Consider the following 20,257-nt stretch of genomic DNA (forward strand, 5'->3'; position numbering starts at 1 on the left):
ATGCAGAAATGTCACACATTGTATCTTTAACATCCACATTTAAGGTGAGAATGTAAAGTAAGTCATGTTGGCCTTGTTGAACAAATGACCAGCTGCTGATTATGATGAGGATGAGGATGAAGAGCAGAGACGATACAGAGGTGATGGTGAGCTGTAATTGGTCAACAGCTTTAAGTCTAATTAGGTTTTTATCAGATTAGACGTGTGTGTGTGTGTGTGTGTGTGTGTGCTCAGTTGTTTCTGTGTAATTATTCAGCTCATTGAGTGTGTGTGTGTGTGTGTGTGTGTGTGTGTGTGTGTGTGTGTGTGTGTACAGTATGTTTTGTTTCCCCCTAAACTGACACACACATTAAGTTTGAAATGTGTGCCTGCCGCTGCCCCTGAGCCAGGCACTGACCTCAGAGCTGCTGGTCTTCTGAGGCTCAGATGAGTCAAACAAAAGAGGTCGAAAAACTAACATGTACGCAGGAGTGTGTGTTTGTTTGTGCTCAGTTGTTGTTGTGTAATTATTCAGCTCATTGAGTCTGTGCGTGTGTGCGTGTGTGTGTGTGTGTGTGTGTGTGTGTGTGTGTGTGTGTGTGCCGGGGCATCATGTCACAGTTGGCCGCTCGCCCGCTCTCTCTCTTTCAGCAGCCAAACTGAACCTCAGGGTTTCTTTTCTTCCGGCTGCTCTGATTGGTCGGAGGAGAGTCTGTCTCCAGAAATCGCTCTAATCCTCTTAGATAAAACAGAGCCCTCGTCCAATCCCCTGCTCCAATCCCTCCCCTCTCTCTCTCTTTCTGTCTCTGTCTCCCTCTCTCTCTCTCTCCATGGGGAAGAGGAGTTTTTAATCCAAGTGGATTACGTTGCAAATTGGGTGACAGTGGAGGCGAGCGGCTGCAAAATCTGCTGCAGACTGCCAGCTTTATGTCTTCCTAAATATATGCAAGTGGGAGAAATTAACCCACTTATTAGTCCTGTCTTCACGAGGAGCAACCTGGAAGAACCTGGAATAACCTGGGAGAACCTGGAGGAGCTGCAGAGGAAACTTGTCTCTGTCACATTTTTACTAGGGAGTCTCTAAGAAGGACCAGTTTTCATCTTTAACCTCAAGAGTTTGTCTTCACCTCTCCGTCAGTTTGTTCTGGATGACTTTGAAGTTGTCAAAGATCATCTGGAAGTTTCTCCAAAGAGGATGAGAAGCTAAAACGGGAAGATGTGGGTAGGAGGACTAGTTTATCAAGACAAGATGGAGATCGTTCAGGTTTCAAAACCCACCGCTGTCACGGCCGTCTTCTACTCGCTTTAGCCAGCATGAGGAAGCCGTTTCCTACAAACTCTTTATCATCCTCCTGAACTTTCAGAGCTGATCCTAGTTTGTGACACCGCCTCAAAAATTTCAGAATCCGAGCTGTGAGGAGCTTCATGTCGGGAGTTGAAAGCAGGATGGAGGGCAGGGTTGTGGGAATGAGGAAGCTCCTGGGGATTCTGGGATTTTTCTGCCTGTGGATTACAGCTCAGGCTCAGATGAAGATCCCACCGGAGACGTAAGTATCCTTCACTCCTTCTCCTGGATCTGAGCTCTGTGTCTTCCACCTGCTGTGGGAGAATAAATGTCACGTCAACAGATCCTCAGATTTAAACTGATGTAACCCCTTTAATATGCATTTGTCTCATATTTCAGTTGTAAGTGCTTTCAGGTTAAACAGTCTTTTTTGGCTGCAGCTTTCCAACAAGTAGATATATTCTAGATGTGTTACTGTAGATACATTTCCAGATAGACACATATTTAAAAAAAATTAGGATCTCCACAAAAATTGATGATGCATTTCTGTTGGTTTGAACAAAGTTTGGCTGTGCATGGGCAGATCCCAGTGTGAACGTGTCAATCTGTCCTGATTGGACTTGTTCCAGATAAATTCAGCCTCACACTACAAACTCCCAGAGTGCACTGTGTGTTCATGAAGGTCCTGTGGGAAAACTGCCGTCAGCTGACACGAACATATTCCCTCAGGATCTTCATGAAAACACACACTGACTGAACTCTGCTCTCCTCTGTTTCTCTCCACAAATGTGTTATATTTTCCTGCTGCCCTGTTTACAATTGTTTAAATCAAAACTACATGTTAAACCCAAACTTTAACCCCGACACCAAGTCTTCTCCTTTGATGCTGTCAGAAGCTGTCTGTAGCAGTAGTAGTAGTAGTACAGTCGTTCTGTTATTCTGTCTGTTCTAGTTATTCTGGTCCATATTAACAATCTTCCATAAATAGATATATAGATGGATAAATAACAACAAGGCGTCCGTTGGATCTCAGAAATCCATGTCTGGGCCAGAGAAAAAGTCTGGATCCTGGATCCTTGTCAAAAGCACCTCTTCAGTAGCTATTAGAGTCACAAAGATACTGAAAGGAAACCACAGGAGATGAGCAGAATCTGCTGCAATAGAGTTTATTGTGTTTTTTCATGCAGCAACCTCAAATAACTCGAGCCGATCCCGGGACCAGACTGAACTGGAGCTGTCAGGGCTCCTGGTTTTAAACTCTTCGAGATCTCGAGGAGTCTCCACCTATTTTCTTAAAACGCTCCTGCTGACATGTTTTTCTGTTGGAGTATTTTCTAACCTGGGATTTTAAGGGACTCTGTAATTGTGTCGTGCCTGGACATGTCTGGGCTCATATCCCATTTTCAGGACTTTTCATAGGTTAGTTATTTCTTTAAAAATGTTAGACATTTCTCACACAAGTATATATTATTAGCGATTAATGATACCATCTCCTTACATACATTTTACATGATTTTCTCCATTCAAGATATAAAATTCATCAAAACCTGATTACTCTAGGCTACACTCAGTTTTTCACAACACATTTCATTAAATGGAAACCAGAAAAAGGAAAACCCCAAAAAATAAATAGGAGGAAAATGAAAAAAAAACCCGGAATATTACGCCGAATATTACGCTTGTGTGTCCTCACCGTTAATCGCTTTATTATTATTATTTATTTTATTTTTTAAAACTGTAATCGTTCCTCTGATCACCGAGTTTCTTTTATATCTGGAAGCCCCGAGATCCCAAATTGATTTGAAAAGATGTTATGATCGCTGTTTTTTAAGTGGAAATCTACTGTAGCTGCGAAGCTAAAAGTGTCTGAAGGCGGTGCACAAGCTCAACCGTGTGTTGAGCTTGTAAAATATTGTCTATTGTCAACTAGCATAGATTGGTTTGCCTGAACTAAAAAGGTGAGAGAACGTAATGATGAAGGCTACAATAACTAGGAGTATTACCCTCTTATGTTTAGGGTAGGTAGATAATGACTGAATCTTAATTTTTTGGGGGGAAATGATCCTTTTAAATATACTAAATCATGGCTGGCTAATCATTATTTCATTGAAGCAACTTGGTCTGGAAAATGGCCTGACAGTCTAAAGCAAATAAGATTTATTTATGTTTAAAATCCGTCTCAGTTCTTTCGTCCACATTTTGAGCTGCACTTCCCAGAATTCACCTGTCAGACGGTCCGGGTGGTGCCGTAGTCTTCTTCCTGTTGTAGTTGTTCATACTAACAACCTCATTAGCATGAACCTGTCAGGCAGTGTTAGTGTTGGGCTCCCTGCAGGACACACTCTCCCTCCTCCACCACCATCTGTGTGGCCAGCATGGCTAGCTGCCCCCCCCTCCTCCACCCCCCTCCGTCAGCCCGGTCACCTTCTACTCTGACCCACATACACCACCCGACTGACCACCGCGGGCCTGGACAGAGATCGCCATGTCACCTGGTTACAAACACACCCTGAATGCAAAGTGAAAGTAACAAGATTTAGATTTTGTTCTTGTGGAATTTTTGGCTCCAGAACAGCTGATCAGAATTATTTCAGTCGAGTCCGAGTATGTTCAGTCGGAGTCGAGCGTGTGAGTTGTGAATGATAAAAAGACATCATTAATGGAGCTCGGATACGATGATTCGCCATGTCAACGGGTTAATAAAGAGCAGGGCCTCCATTTTAATCCATTTGAGCTAGAAATATAAATGCATGTCACTGCGGACCGTGAGGTTTATCTTAAAAAAACAAAAAGAAAACCAACGTGACTTTGCTGCATGTCATCTCTCCTCTCTCTCAAACCTTTTCTGGTCACTCTTCAGCCGTCCTGTCCAAAAGGCCAAAACAATAATAAAAACAGGGTTTGAGAACAGAGTCAGTAAGTTAACACTGTTACATTTTAATCAGCGTAGTATACGTTCATTTTTTTACCGGATTTGAATTTCCTCAATCTATGATAAAATGCTCTAATCCCACCATATGTTGCTGTTGATATTTATATATACTGTATGCTGTACTGTAACCTGATGAGGATGAACTGCAGGGGGAAAAAAGCAGCCCACGCTAGTCGATAGTTTAAACATATACGCTGGGTGCACGGAAGTAACTGGAATCAACAAAGAACAAAACCCTGGCACTTTTAGAGAAACTTCTTTTTAAGTTTTGTTGTTGGCAAACAAACATGTTTCAGCGCTTCACCTTGGTCAGCGTGTGACAAGATGCAAGTGAAGATGAAAATATGGATCAAACAGACAAGACAGTTTGATTATGGACCAATGATTATATAATCATAGTCCAACCCAGAAATAGTGAATTTGGTGATTTACAGACTGTGACTACGTTCAAGCTGACATTTTTACATTTAACTTTTCCTTTTTAAAATCTTGTGTGCTTGAATGTATTTTCTTTGGAGTGTGTTGCTGGATGATGTTGTGTTGCAGCAAAAGTGACGTGACTTTTTCTTCTTCTGGCCACAAATGATTGATGTTGGTTTATAAAATTGATCCATCTGGTTTCATCCTGATAGATGTTTGGGAAATTAGTGTTTTGTCCAAGAAGTCCATATTTTAGACTTGTGTCCCATCAGCTGGAGCTGAAAACTAGACTGAGTATCTTACAAAGACAAAGACCAGTTACCTTTTAAAATGAAATATTGTGACTTTCTGTTAATGCTGTTTCTGTCACCTCTGTGCTTCTGTCAGTCATCTCTGACACAGACTTGTTTTTCATTACATCACTGTACTTCAGGTCGGCATCTCCACTACTGACTGTTTGACGTCCTTCTGTTGGTTATAACTTGGGATAAAATGAGATGATGGCTGTGTTCTTTGTGTCCAGTCAGATTTGGCTTCAATCTGTTTGACAGATCAGCCTCAACAGGATCAGGATCAGCTGATTAGATTTTGGAGGTGATCTTGATGGAGGATTAAATTTTTTTGGACATTTGTAGTTGAAATTGGTGACAGATGGAAAAACACTGCAGGTAAATAAACTGCACCTTTGACCCAAGAGTCATCAGGGCCCCTTCATTTTAATCACATTATTAGCTTGATACGAACTGATTAATATCTAAAGATCAGGACTGACGACCTATGAAAATATATTTATGTAAGTTAGAGGAGTGTACCACACGTCCAACACGTACCAGTGTATTACTGTGTGGGATGTGATGTTTAAAGCTCTCATGTTAGGAGCCTGAAATAAAAGACTAAACAGTAAATCTGTAGAGAGCTGAGGCCACACAGAGGATGTGCGGTGTGAAGGACTGTTGCTTCAGACTGAACAGCTGTTCTAGACATCGTCCTGAACCTGAAGGATGAACACGTTTGACCCGAGTTTATCAGCTTCATACTGAGTCTGATCCCTCACGGTACATGTCCACTGAGAAGTTTTTGGACTCTACAGCTCGTGGTGCTTCCCAGCATTGGACCTTTGAGTGAAACCTTCCCTCAACTGTGCAAACACTCCTGGCTGCACCTGACTGGATGAATGCCACTTGTGGCCCATCTTCTCTGGGATTTCAAACTGGACCAACACGATGGCTCATTAGGAAACTTTCTCTTATTTAGTGAAAATAGCTCACCGGGATGTGTTAAGACATTTTAGGTGAGAAATAAGCCGTGCAGTTAGTGAATCTGACTTCATTTCAATTCAAGAATTTTTTGTTTTTATAGATTTTGTGGAGTTTCCAGAGGCGGTGAGTCACGCTCGCTGGATGTCCCTGATTTGCATAAAGTAGCCTAGACCTCAACTTCATGTAAATGAGGTGCAGGCAACGTGAAGCCCTCGCTCAGGAAACACAAAGCAATGCTACCAGAATGCATTACCTGGCCGCTTACATAGACAATGAATGGGAAGAGTGAAAATGACACGTACCATTTCAGTATATCGGGCTGAGAAATGGCACCAGATAAAATGAATCCAGACTTCAGTCTCTCCACGCGTCATTAGCTCTGCATCAAACAACAACACAGTGATGGTTTCAATATCCCTCCAGATATTTAAAACAAGAAAAAACAAGTCCACAGTTCTCATCAAATGCAGTCTTAAAGCAATTAAATCTGTTTACATTTTATAAGTCCTGTCCCCAGCTGCACTTCATCTAAATCAAAGGCCGCCCACGCCAAAAAAGATAACTTTAACAGTAACTATAAAGATAACTGCCACACTGACTGACAATAACGTTCTGTAAACAGCGGCGCCAAGCACGCACTCCATGCTCCAGCTGCCAGCAGCTTACAAACATGGATATTGATGACCTGTCACTGCTGTACGTTAAAAAAGAGAAACAAAAAGAAAACCAGAAGGTTGTGGGTTCACAAAATTCTTCAAAGATGAGATGGTGTTCGTTAAAAACAAAACTATAAACTATCAATTAATCGTTTAGTCTATGAAATGTCGAAAAGATGCTCATTGAAATTTGACGTGATGTCTTAAATATGCTTCTTTTATCCAGCCAGCAGTCCAGCTATCGACTAACAGTTACTATAATAAATGACAAAGCAGCAGATCCCTCCGTTTGAGAAGCTTTAACCAGCAATTTCTTTTTACATTTCTGCTCAAAAAAACTGAAAAGATCAATTATCAAAATATTTGACAACTAATTTTCTTTAGACTAATCAATGAATCAAATAATTGTAGCAGCTCTAGTGTGAGTTTGTAAGTCGGCACTGAGAGGATTAATGTCCAGAACAGATGGATCAATAAACTCCTCTGCTGTTCAACACATGCTGAGTAAACACACACAGTCCTGCTTCTGACAACCAGCAGTGTGTGTGTGTGTGTGTGTGTGTGTGTGTGTGTGTGTGTGTGTGTGTGTGTGTGTGTGTGTGTGTGTGTGTGTGTGTGTGTGTGTGTGTGTGTGTGTGTGTGTGTGTGTGTGTGTGTGTGTGAATACATTAAGCTATCAACACTTCAGTACTTGAATGATTGAATGCAGGACTTTGACTTGTAGTGGAGTGTAATGGTGTTTTTATAAGAGTAAATGATGAGTGTCTCTTCCACCACTGATGGTTTGCTGCTTTAGACCTTTGATCAGCCTCAGGTTCACTGTGTTACAGCTGGTTTTAAAGAATTTGCACCACTAAAGTACCAGAACTTTTGTTGCTGTCAGGTCCATTATAGAGAGCTGAGCTCCCTCTAACTGTGTGTGTGCGTTTGTCTGTGTGCTGTGTTTCTGTTGTGTTTCTGTTGTGTTTTAGTGGTACTGTGAGTTTGTGCTGAGCAGACACCTGCAGCTCTCTGCTGTGACCCAGATGAAGAACAGATTATCTAAATCTCTTTCATCACTGTCATATTTAACGGCCTTTTTCTGCCGTAACACACACCGCTGCCGCACTGCGTCACCACGGCAACAGACGCCAAACTCAAAACCGCACGACCAACGACGAGGCGATGACTTTCACACAGGAAACTCAAAGACAGTTTTTATGAACACAGTAATAGTAATAATGCACAGTGAGACCTGTAAGAAGCACAGGTGATTTTAAACAGAAAGAGATAAACTGTTTATTAAATTGTGAATCAAACTTATGATCCCGACTGCCACCGTCACTGCTTTTATAAATACTTGGTATTCACCTCACTTCAACATTTTTGTTTTACTTTAACCATAATTACAACACTACTATGACCATTTCTACTACTGTTGTCATAACATGACATTACAGCTGAACTTATGAGCTTCAGTGCGCAGTTTGATATTAAGAACAGGTTTATTTTACAAAAGGTTCAACTTAAAACCTCAAAGCATTTGATCCAGTCAGGGTCAAACAGTCCAGAAGCTGAAAAGACTTTGTAATCTTTTTATCTGTTTCTTCTTGTTTTAACACCTGAGGCCAGTTTTCAGTGTGAGTCTTTGTGTCTCTCCACCGGATGATTTATGCAGCATCTCCTCATTGTGTATTTGTCTATTCTACAGAAAACAATAATGTTGTGTGTTGCTGTTTGTCTTCCTGTGTTTCAGGGTGCAGCAGTGGGCGTCTGTGTTCTCCGTTCAGCTTCGAGACCTAACCACCAAATACTCCGGCTCTCTGCTGCTGCAGAAGGTAAACAGAGACAGAAGATCAGTAGAACAGATTGATGCAGCACACAGTATGAAATAGTGCAAATATGTAGAGTGCATGTAAAGGTCTGACTGAAGGCTGAGATATTCTTGCAAATGGTTCGCATGTGGACTGCTGCTGTGTATGATAAGTTCATTTACACATTTCCCAGGATGCCAGTTTCACACAGTTCTTTTTGATGATTATCTGCTAAACACACAAACACAAAGCAAATCATTTAGATCGGAATTAGAAGTGGATCAGCATGATACAAAAAGTCTCACTTGCCCCTCAGGGCGTCCGTACTCAATCCTACACACTCGACCTTAAAATCAATTTACTCTCAGATCCTGAATCCTTGGACTCATTCTGAAATCAATACCTCTGACTGGCTTCTCTTCCAGAGCATCTGCAGCCAAGGCTCATGGGTAGTGTAGTAACTGGAGCCATCTGACAGAAAATAATGATTTTTACCAAACATCATCAATCATAACATAAACCTGAAGCACTGTTACATTAGACGCCTGTGATTTGATGACGAGAAACATTGAGGAAATCTTTAAAAGAAAAATGTTAAAATCATCCGGGGACCAGCAGCTGATCCTTCTTCATAACTTCAGCGACGGTTTCTTTCAACTGTTTTTCTATGAAATCAGAAAGAGACAAGAAATTGTTTTTGTCCAGAAAAAGACAAAGAACCTCCAGTGAAACCAGAAGCTTCATATCAGTTTGGTCTATTTCCTGTTTCTGTGGGTTTCTTCTTCTTTGACTGATTTCCTCTCACCATTACTAAAAAACAAAAGGCTCTAGAAAGAAGTAAAATATGACTATTTTGGTTGAGATTTAGGATTATTGAAACACTTTATATATTCAAACCAGACAAAATAATAATACAAAAAATTATTATAGCTGCCTTTACTTTTTTTGCCCTTTTAAATATTAAAGCAGGATGACAGTTTGTTTTGGATTAGAGTCTCTGTGAGGCCTCAAATTATATGACGTAATTTTAAAAGTAAAAATAATCATCAAACTAATGAAATGCAGCTGAAACTCAAACCGGGAACAGAGAGCGATATGTGTGAGTCTGTTTGTGAGTGTGTGATAGTGTCTCTCTGTGTCAGTATGTTTACGTGTGTTTATCAGGCAGCACGCACACACACACACGCTCACACAAACACACACACACGCGCACAGGGATCATGGTAATGCCCAGATTGAGGACCGAGCCCTCTTTACCGGCGTCAGGATTTGTGGCCTGTTCTGATTTTAGACATTCATCCATTTATCTGTCAGATTTAGATTTATCACAGGCAGCCTGCAGTTTGTCTGCCTCCAAAAAAAACCAACCTCCTCCTTTAGTTAGAAACAACAACACAAATCGTCTCCACGATGTTTTTGGACTTTCTGGTTCTGTGTAGTTCTCTCTTGTAGTGGATGATTTTGTGAGAAAATCCATCATATGAAACGACCAAAACTAGAAATGTCCCGAGCCGACCCTCAGGATGAGAATCAGGGGCCAGCTGTGCCTGTTTTAAAGGATCGTATCGGCTGAAATAAAGCTGATCAAAATCAAACCCTTTCTTCATTCTGCTGTGTTTTTAAAGGCTGATAACAACACTGATTGTTAGTAATTCAAAATGTTTGTCTCAAAGTCGAGAACAACCAGTGATGGAATGTAACCAACTACAATTTACTCAAGTACTGTAGTTATGTACAATTTGGAGGTACTTCGCTTCAGTATTTCTATTTTCTGTTACTTTATACTCTCACTCCACTTAATTTATTTGGAAACTTTCGCTATAGTTAATTTACAAATTCAGATTATTCAGTGCTGATCGGCTGTTACTCGTGACATGAGACCACCGAGTGGTGACCACTAACAGAACGGTTGCTGCAACTGTATGAAGCTACCTTGTGATTAACACGTTGCCACCACGGTGTCTACTCAGGTTCTCAGTCAAATCCTATCCTCCACAGCTCCACCCTCTTGTCTAAAAATGGTCACCTCTGGCTCATAAAATGAAGATCCCAATGTCTGTAATGCCAAACTCAAGGCTTCAAGACTTGAGTCGACAAACCAGTGGTCACGCTGAGTTTAGACTTGGTATGAATGGGTGCAGATCAGAGTCTATAGTCGTCCACTGAGGTATATTTAAATGTTTGGCTCTGCTCATGTGTTCACTCAGTAACTGGGTTGCTTGGATTAATTGGACTTAGTGAACGAGTTAATTTGAGGGATTTGGATGTAAATAACCTAACTGATCTGTCGCTCCTCGCTCTCAGCTTGCCAGTCCAGCTCAAGAGAGAGTGACCTGATAACCTCAGAGAGCCTCGCGGTAAACAAAACAAAAACACACATCTCCTCATTACAGCACCAAAAACATCAGATCAGTTTCACTGTTTCACCTGGTTCAGATGGAAACATCCTGAAATAAAGCAGATCACCTCAAGACCTGGCCTGGATTGAAAAAGATTTAAAAATTACCAAATGTATGCTACAACGTGAGACATTGCTACAAATCATATTCTGAGATCCATTACCCAGTATAATGATGACGAGACAAACAGCGAGTTTGTCCATATTTATTAAAGATCCTAAAGGTCCACTCCGTATAAAGACGACGTTCCCCACTGTGTAGTCCTGAAAACCCAGAGTAGACCCTGACGTTTCCTCGCTAACCGCAAATCCTGCTTTGGCCTCGGGAGTCCCCCTGAAACCAAATGTGTTCTCGTTTGCTCCCAGAAACTGAAGGATGTCGAGTCCATAGTGAAGATCGTGGAGGTGAACGGAGACGACTTGGTGAAGGATTACTCGGATGAAATCGAGCGGATGTTGGGAAGCAAGATGAAGTCAGTGAAGGTAAGGACAAGGAGGCTTTTTTCTGTTTGTACAGGATGGATAGACCAGTTTACAAACCAGCAGAAACCTTTTAGTCTCCAGTCCTCTCCATTCTCCCATCAGGGTTCAATCGGGTTCACATCATTTTCTGTCTCATCAAACCAATCAAGAGCCCCTCTGACCCCTGTATGAAACATCTGTGTGCATCTGTTGAGGGGACGGTTCCTCTGTGCGTCACAACAGCTGCTACTGCTGCTGAGAGCGGCGGAGGTAGAGAGGGCGGTTGTTTTGGTCTAACATGCTGGTGCTGAACTGCGACTACTAGTGGTGCTCAATCTGGCACTTGGGACCTTTTTAAGACAGTGGTGGCGTTTCTATCCAGCCATGAAGAAATGCATTTCCTTGTGTCGAACACTGGCGGCGCATGTCCGTAATTATGGACACAAAACTGTGGAAACGAAGCTGAAGGGTTCGACTGCTCTGGTTGCTCACAGCTCTCGTTCTTATGTAACCTGTGATGATGACGGAGTTGAAAGTTGAAACTGTTGCTTTTAATGGTGTTAACGGTTCACACAGACAGATTACCCTTCACATGATACACATTTTTATTCTCCATTTCCTTCTGTACGACTCACACAGACTTTTATTTCTCTCCTTGTCTGTTTCTTGTCTCAGAGGTTAGCAGAGTCTGCAGAGGATGCTGATCTGTACCATGATTTCAACGCTACATTACAGGTTGGTGATCTTGTTTTGTCCTGATAGCTGACAGCTGATTTTTACGGGACAGTTCCTGCTGTTAGCTGTTGGTTTGTATTTCCTTTACTTTACACTGAAACCTGAAGAAACCTGCAGAGAAATGAAACCGGCTAAAGTTAGATAATCCATCAACAGTCTAATCTGTAATTTGTCTGCCTCAGCTGAATGCTAAAATTAGCATGCTAACTGTGTGTAGATCAGAGGTAACTGCCGGCCAGTCAGCAGATTGAACCTTTAAAGCTTCGGCTGACACCTGAATTCAGATCAGGTCAAACTTCACTGATCCTGTCTGGAAACTGGGTCGACACACACAGAACTACACACAGGAAAACCAAACATGAGAGGACTGTTCTGAAGTACATGAGGTTTATTAACTGCGGTGTTACTGTAATAGTATTATCAGTCGTACAAAATAAATCAGTAGAATCAGACAGTGGTTCTTGTCTGATGCTGTTAATCCTTCATACGAGTCAGCTCATCCACACTGTGACACAAACCCACATTTTCTGAACTGTTTCTAGAAATCTGGTGGAGATTTGTATTTGTAGGCTGAGACACGAGATGAACTTTTTATAGCTGCATGCTTCACTAAACAGCTCACTAGAGCTAATTATTAACAATAATAAAAAATATTTTTTTATCAACTTTTTTTAAACACTTAAATATATGATCTTGTCATGTTGTCAGTTAATTTAATGGTGTAAAAATAAAGTGTAACTTCTTACCTTTCTAACTGGATATTATTTAACCAGACGCTTCAGCTTTGTTTTTATCAGAGTCGGTAAGCGGACGTATTTTATTTCCGTGTTAATTAACCGTCCACAGAGAATGTCTGACACCTTTAACTCGTTTCTGTTACCACACACTGAAAATACAAACACATTTTTATGGTGAAAAGATTAAAGCATTCTTGCTGCTTTCTCTTACCAAAGTCACTTTCGTATAGTGATTAGAAATACATACAATACATACAATTATACTCAAAAGATCAAAAACAAACCTGGGGAAACGACCATGAATAAAATCATTCATATGATAATTAAAGGATAATATGAAATGCCAAGAACCTGTGTATATTATTATTAGGATTATTATTATAGTACATCATGGAAAAATATTAAACTGTTATTATAACTTTTAGAGTTGACATGAGAATTATAAAATGACTTAAATAAAGAAGTTAATAATGATTAAGATAAGATAATCCTTTATTAAATAAGACCTGAGTGGAAAATCATGTTTTATATCAACACAACAACGAAATAATAATCACAGATAAACAGAAGTAAAATAAAAAATATTAAGTATATAAAATAAATAATAAAGGAATTTAAAAACTAAATAGAAGCGATACAAGAGCAATTAAACTCAAAATTTAATATGAAGCCATCTACTATAACAGCGTACACCAGAATAATATATCATATTAAGTAACAATCTTATTGTTTTTTAAAATATAGATAATGTATAATTTAGTCTTTTAGTGTCTTTTGGTTAATGAACAATCTAAAAAACTATTTTCAGAAACAAAACTGACTAATTCTCAAATTGAAAAATCTCTCTTAATGTAAAAACTCTCTTTTAATTGAGTCTGAACGAGTGTCCTCTTCCTGTCTCCTGACAGTTTGATTATTACAACTCCATGATGATCAACACGGCGGACGAGGATGGGAACAGCGTGGAGCTGGGCGGAGAATTTCCCCTGGAGGAGAACGAACACTTCAACAACATGCCGGTGAACACGCTGCAGAGCAACATCCAGGTTCCCACCAACGTCTACAACAAAGGTCAGAGGTCGTCCGTCACGTCCCAAATCCATGACCACAACAACAGTGTGTCTTCCTTCTCACTGCACAGCTTCGATCGGGGTTGTTTCTTCAGTGCACATCAGTTTATCTTTGCCCTCTGATCCTACTCACAGTGTTTCTGTATCTGCAGATCCAAACATCCTGAATGCCATCTACAACTCTGAGGCGTTAAACGACGTCTTCATCAGTAACTTCCAGAAGGATCCGACGCTCACCTGGCAGTTCTTCGGCAGCTCCACCGGGTTCTTCAGAATCTACCCCGGTGAGTTTCACATTCATCTCTGGTTTTTGTTTGCAGCTGAAAATAAAGCAACATGTCTGCTCTGTAAATCAGATGTCCTGTATGGAAAAAAATTAAATGTTTTTGTTTTCATGATGACACCCGTTATCTTTGCATTAGCCAATGAGAACACTGTTAGTTGTCAGTGTACAGTATGTGGATGAAGAGCTTGTTTTCATACAGCCAATCAGTTGGACAAGTGTTTTTTTTATTTTAAACCATGTTGTATTTACATAAAGTGGTAATGACACCATTTTATCAGTGGGAAACGATCTCACGAAGCCAAACAGCAGCTGAAAAACAAAAGAGCCACACGCTCTGAACAGCATCCCACAGAAAAGCTGCTGCTGACGTCTCCTGCTTACGTTCCATTGAGGTATAATGAGAACTGGATACAGCGGCATATAGCGTTAGTCATGGGTTTCACACACTTCTGTAGAAAAACATCTAAAAGTAAAACTCTTTTTAGATGGCGGCCCTTGATAAATCATCTCAAATGGGTCTCTGTGATCTAATTTGTGTGAGTTCAGGGGTCCTTGACACAGAAAAGTTTGAGAACCTCTGAGCTTTAGCTGGTCAGCTCACCTACAAACATCATTCTGCTCAGTTCAGATGCTGAATGGTGTGGTTCTTATTCTTCAGCACCACTGCTAACAAAACACTGCCTGCCTGTGGCTGTTAAACAACAGCTTCCAGCACGAGTTTGTTCACTCTGTCTCTTTGTTCATGTGTCGAGGCTTCACCCACACAAACACCGATCGACCCACTCAAAGGCTGCGAGAGGAAAACAATTCGGATGACTGGTTTTTCTTCATGTTTATGATATAAAAGCTATTAACAACACATTTAAAAATCACTTTCAGGTTATTTTTGTACGTCGGCACAATGTGATTTTAGTTAGACTTTAAAGGGCAAGTCAACCATTTTTTACATTACTAATGTGAAAACAGAAGTATAAAGCCTTTTGGGGCTCCAGAGGAAGCTGCTGGTAATGTGATCAACTGTGTCCTGCGATGTCATGGCCCAGTTGCATTGTGGTTTATGTAGGCACCAGGTTTTGAAAGGAAGAAGAATGTGTTGACTAAAAAAGGTGAGCTCTCTGGTTCTGCCTTATCGATTTTAATCATTTGTTTTTAAACTGTCCATAATGAGTCCAACAGTGTCCAAACCTGGTGCCTACATTACCCACAATGCAACTTAACCGCTAAGTGACATCACTGGAGTTTATCAGATTACATGCAGCTTCCTCTGGAGCCACAAAAGGCTCTATACTCTTTTTTTCACATACGCAGTAGTGCTCCCCCAAGACCTGTAAACACACTTTAATGTGGAAAAATGGTGGAATTACCCTTTAAAGAACATGTTTTTGAGTTTTATACATTTTAAGTTTTTAGAAAGTAATCACAAGAATCACAAAATCATAGTACTTAGCTACTGTTTATATATTTTGTTCTTTGTATTTGATTTCTCTCAATGAGAACACAACCTGAACTAACTGGTTTCTTTGTTCTGTCAAAATTATAACATCATTTAACGAGAAAGCAAAATAAATCTGCAGTAGATTTCTAATGTATACAGACGACACGATGTGTTGAAATGTTTTTTTGATGCAGTAATGACTTTATCAGTGTCAGAAACGCTGTGAACTGACTCCACGTGTCTCCGTCAGGTATTAAATGGACTCCAGACTCCAACGGTGTCGCAGCTTTTGACTGCAGGAACAGAAACTGGTGAGTTCAGTCAAACAGCTTCTCACATCTAAACAATAACATGGTGATGCAGTCAGTCAGTCCTCCACTTTCCAGACGGAAATATCTTAACAATTAGAGGATGGATGTTCATGAAAACTGACGTAGATACTGATGTGGTGCAGAGGGTGAATCCTAAAGATTTTTTTCCTTTAGCGCCGCTGTGAGGTTTACATTTGGGTCTTTAGTGATATTGTATTTGAAGGAATCCATTGTACAAGGTTTATTCACAGATATAAACTATATTCAGTAATTATCGGGTCTGCTGTAAACAGATGGGCTGCTAAATTTAGTCCGTTGATGAAGGTGTCAGCCTGCCTGCAGAACTGGAAACAGGAACATGAAGCTGCACGGTGCTGTGAACTGAGTCTGTTCATAGGTTTTACAAAAGACAACTGCAATATATCTCACAGCTGCCAACACCACTAAAGCAACTTCAGTTTGGGCATTATGGGCATAGAGTTCTTCCTCTTTAGTAAATAAAATATTTTACATTGTTGGTTCATCTTTAGCATGTTAGAATGGACTGAAGTTCTGGTATAAAGGATGTTTCTAGCTGAAAGTAAATCAGTCACGTGGGAAGAAGAAACATCTCTAAAAACATGATGTGATCACAAGTTAACCCTCACAAACACAGTCTGAAGACTCTTAATACGTTGTTTTATAACCCACAAATCACAAACTACAACCTCAAAATTGACCAACAGGTTCAGTTTACACCTCTGACAGTAAAAACACAACATTGACAACTTCACCAACTCTTTTTTTGTGGTTTACTTTATTTGTGACACATTACAAGAGAAATGAGAGTAATGCAAAAAGGGAAAACACTCCTGTGTGCCGCTGAGTTTCAGTCAGCCTGAGGCGGTCGTCCTCTTGGCTGTGTGTCGACTGAGCAGCGGCCAGCCAGAGTCCTGATCCTCTGGAAAAGACGATAAGCTGCTCCTTAGCTGGCCGGGTCACTGCAGCCCACATGGCACCATATGTGACTGTTCATGCATTTCTAAATAATACCAGAGAGCTGCATATGTCCCTGAACGCATCGTCATGCCGCATTACTGCAGCTGAGCTGGAAAAGCTGCTGCATGCATCTGCTGGGAGACACTGCAACTCAAGAGTGACACATTTTAAAATGTTCATATCAATAACGTGGAGACACTTCAGTTTAGAAACAGACAAAATACTCACTGAACTCATCCTTTAGTTTAAATGTACCTGATCACTTTTTATAACTTTATTTATGTATTTTTACTGTATTTACTCCTTTTATTTATTTATTTTATATCCGTTGATATTGTCGGAGGTTTTGGCATTCGCTCTATTAATAAATGCAATGAAAAGTGGATCATGTATAAATGTGTCATTGTGTGAATTACGATCAGTAAGTCTCGTGCTGTGTTCAGGTACATCCAGGCAGCCACGTCTCCCAAAGACATCATCATCATGGTGGACATCAGCGGCAGCATGAAGGGACTGAAGATGACCATCGCCAAACACACCATCAACACCATCCTGGACACGCTGGGAGAGAACGACTTCGTTAACGTCATCGCTGTGAGAAAACACCCAAACACACGCAAACATATTTCACCAAGCAAACAGTGTTACATCACTTCAGTGGTGGAGGATTGTTTACTTAAAGAAGTATTTCACCGATAGAAAGATGTCCCTTACATAAAACTGGCCGCTCTCTGCAGTAGTGTGACAGTGACAGCTGTGGCCGGAGGCGTTATGTTTTCAGGTATCTCAGACGCATTGAGGGAATTTCTTCAAATTTTGTAGAATCGTCTGCTTCACACAATCATTACAATAAGATTTGACATACAAATGTCCAATAGGATAAAATGATGAAGTCATGACATTTGATATCCAAAAGGTCAGAGGTGAAATGCACTGTGACGTCATCATAATCTGTAAAAAATGTTCTGGTCATTATTCAACGCCACAGTTCTGGAGCAGCAACTTGTTGTTGTCATCAGCCCAAACTGAAACTGTCACATATTTGTTTAGTCCAACCAGCGCTGACTCCAGCACTACATTACATGCACTGGTAGTTCTGTAGTCCTGCTTGTGACTGTGTGAAGGCTCCGGTCCGAACACTGAGCCCGTCTCCTCCTGTGTGCAGTACACGGACTACGTTCGCTACGTGGAGCCGTGCTTCAGAGGGACTCTGGTCCAGGCCGACTTGGACAACAGAGAGGTAAGATCTAATTATCTGCTTCATGGAGGTTTAAAGAGCTGAGCGGCCAACACACACACACACACACACACACACACACACACACAGACACGCAGGAATCCCCTCAATGCCATCATCAGATCAACCTCTTGACCTACTTCTTGGACTGACATCAGTCAACCTGGAGCTGTGTGTGTGTGGATGGGTGTGTGTGTGGGTGTGGGACCAATATGACCATTTTGTTGGACCATTTTATCCAGACTTGGTTTAAAGGTTAATTCTACAATTCTGATTTGGTAAAAGGGTCATTCAGCCACCACAGTGTCATCAACCCCGATAAAAATAGTTTTAGAGTTTATCAAAAGAGGAGCTGCTGTGCTAGCAGGGCAGCACGTCCTCACTCAGTGACCCAGACTGAACCTGTCCGGGAACAGAACTTCCCAAAATTCAGGAATAAGCATCCACATTATATTAACTCCGAAAACAGGAAACTAAAAATGTAACGAGGAAATGAAAGCTCTTTTCATTTATGTAATGTATTTATGTACAGTATATATTAACAATAGTATATATATTAAGTGATTCCTTTTTCTTCTCACATTTTAATTTCATTTATTTCTTTGTTGGTTATTTGAGAGGGACAGTGCCCAGCTTCTTACCTGTACCAGAAGTTTACATTTGCAAGGCAAAGCAAGTGTATTTGTATCGCACAATTCAGACACAAGGCAACTCAAAGTGCTTTACAGGGGCATAACAATGACATTAAAAGAAATTAAAAATTTCATTTAAAATACATTAAAACCAAACATTAAAACAAGTTAAGAAATAGGAAAGTAGGCTAAAATAGAATAGGTTTAAGAGACAAGAATAGAAAACAAAAGTCACAGTGCAGTTCAAAGCCTTAAAATTGCTTCAGTGACAGTCTGTGGCAAGAAAAGAGAAGGTCTTCAGCCTTGATTTAAAAGAGGTGAGAGTTGGAGCAGACCTGCAGTTTTCTGGGAGTTTGTTCCAGATACGTGGCGCATAATAACTGAGCGCTGCTTCTCCATGTTTAGTTTTTGCGGTCCCTGGACAGGAGACAATGACAGCGTATCTGTTCAGAAAACACACATTACACTATAACACACAATGAATTTTGATTTAATGTTCGTTCATCAAGCATTTATGTTTGGATGGTTTTGGTTTCTTTTGTGCTGTTTAAGTCCAGTATACTGTTCAAGACGTAAACAGTAAATGTAGATGTATAGATTTCATTATGTTGTTTTGTTGAGTTTATTTAAGAAGTGAGAGGGCAAATTAACAAACATTTGGTCATTCATGAGTAAAAGGTCACCTGCAGTCCTGTGGTCAGGGTGTTAAAAAGGCTTCCTAAAACACAGCAAAGCGACAAAGTGTTGTAATTAAAGTGTTGTAACACCCATTCTTAGTGCAATGCTTCGGCCATTATGTTTTTCGTTATGGTCATGCCAATCCTGCAACAATATTTTTCTGAAATTTGATTTCTCTCAATTGTGTTTCTAAGACAAAAATCTTAAAATCTTGACAAATAAAACCATCTTCATGTCTCTACAGTACGATCTGTTTATGATGATAACGTCTCTTTCTGTCTCTTTCTCTCGTAGCACTTCAAGCTGCTGGTGGAGGAGCTGCACGTTAAAGGAGAAGCGAAGATCAAGAACGCGATGAAGGAATCCTTCAAAATCCTCAATGAGGTTTGAGTCCTTTAATGATCACAGGACAGATTCTTCAATAAACAAGATAAGATGAAACATCATTAATCCTGAACGCTCAAATTACAGTAACATAAGAAAAAAATACAGAAACACTATGGACTGCTAATAAAAAATGTAAAAGGAGTAACACTCCTGACATCTCTGCCAAATATACAGTACATAACAATAACTACAATAACAACTAAAAGAGAAAAGGTTTATACAACGAGACTGAGAATAATAAAAGGTTATTTTGCACAAGTTAACTAACAAAACAAAATTTACATTCTGAAGTCTCACTCAGACATTTTAACCAGAAGAGAAAAATCTTCATTGACTGATATTTTTATGACTGAATAAACAAACTGACCTTAAAGAACCACGCAATTTATACTGTTTTACTTTGTTTATATGTGGCGGACCCTGCCACCTTTCTAGCTTCAAACAGTGTTCTGGGACCTTATTAAATCTCTAAATAATTTCAAAATGTATTATTTTGTTGTTGCTGTTGACTCGTGCAGGATGTTTTAAAGCCTTTAGCCTAAGCAGATGTATTATGTAGATACTGTATGTGGATGATACACCACAGA

The 20,257-nt window shown here is 40.3% G+C and overlaps 1 protein-coding gene across 1 annotated transcript in view; it reads left to right on the forward strand.

Moving 5' to 3' along the window:
* The first annotated feature begins 1,425 nt into the window (after nt 1–1,425).
* Nucleotides 1,426–20,257, forward strand: part of LOC141000848 (voltage-dependent calcium channel subunit alpha-2/delta-4-like) — a 64,536-nt gene continuing 45,704 nt past the window's right edge. The window contains exons 1-10 of the mRNA XM_073471728.1: nt 1,426–1,526; nt 8,267–8,348; nt 11,089–11,205; nt 11,860–11,919; nt 13,565–13,727; nt 13,879–14,010; nt 15,698–15,758; nt 17,180–17,330; nt 17,902–17,976; nt 19,578–19,667. Coding sequence (XP_073327829.1) covers nt 1,426–1,526; nt 8,267–8,348; nt 11,089–11,205; nt 11,860–11,919; nt 13,565–13,727; nt 13,879–14,010; nt 15,698–15,758; nt 17,180–17,330; nt 17,902–17,976; nt 19,578–19,667 — 1,032 coding nt within the window. The remainder of the gene's footprint in view (nt 1,527–8,266; nt 8,349–11,088; nt 11,206–11,859; nt 11,920–13,564; nt 13,728–13,878; nt 14,011–15,697; nt 15,759–17,179; nt 17,331–17,901; nt 17,977–19,577; nt 19,668–20,257) is intronic.

This window comes from Pagrus major, chromosome 8 (genome assembly GCF_040436345.1).
Source record: "Pagrus major chromosome 8, Pma_NU_1.0".
Classification (NCBI taxonomy): Eukaryota; Metazoa; Chordata; class Actinopteri; order Spariformes; family Sparidae; genus Pagrus; species Pagrus major.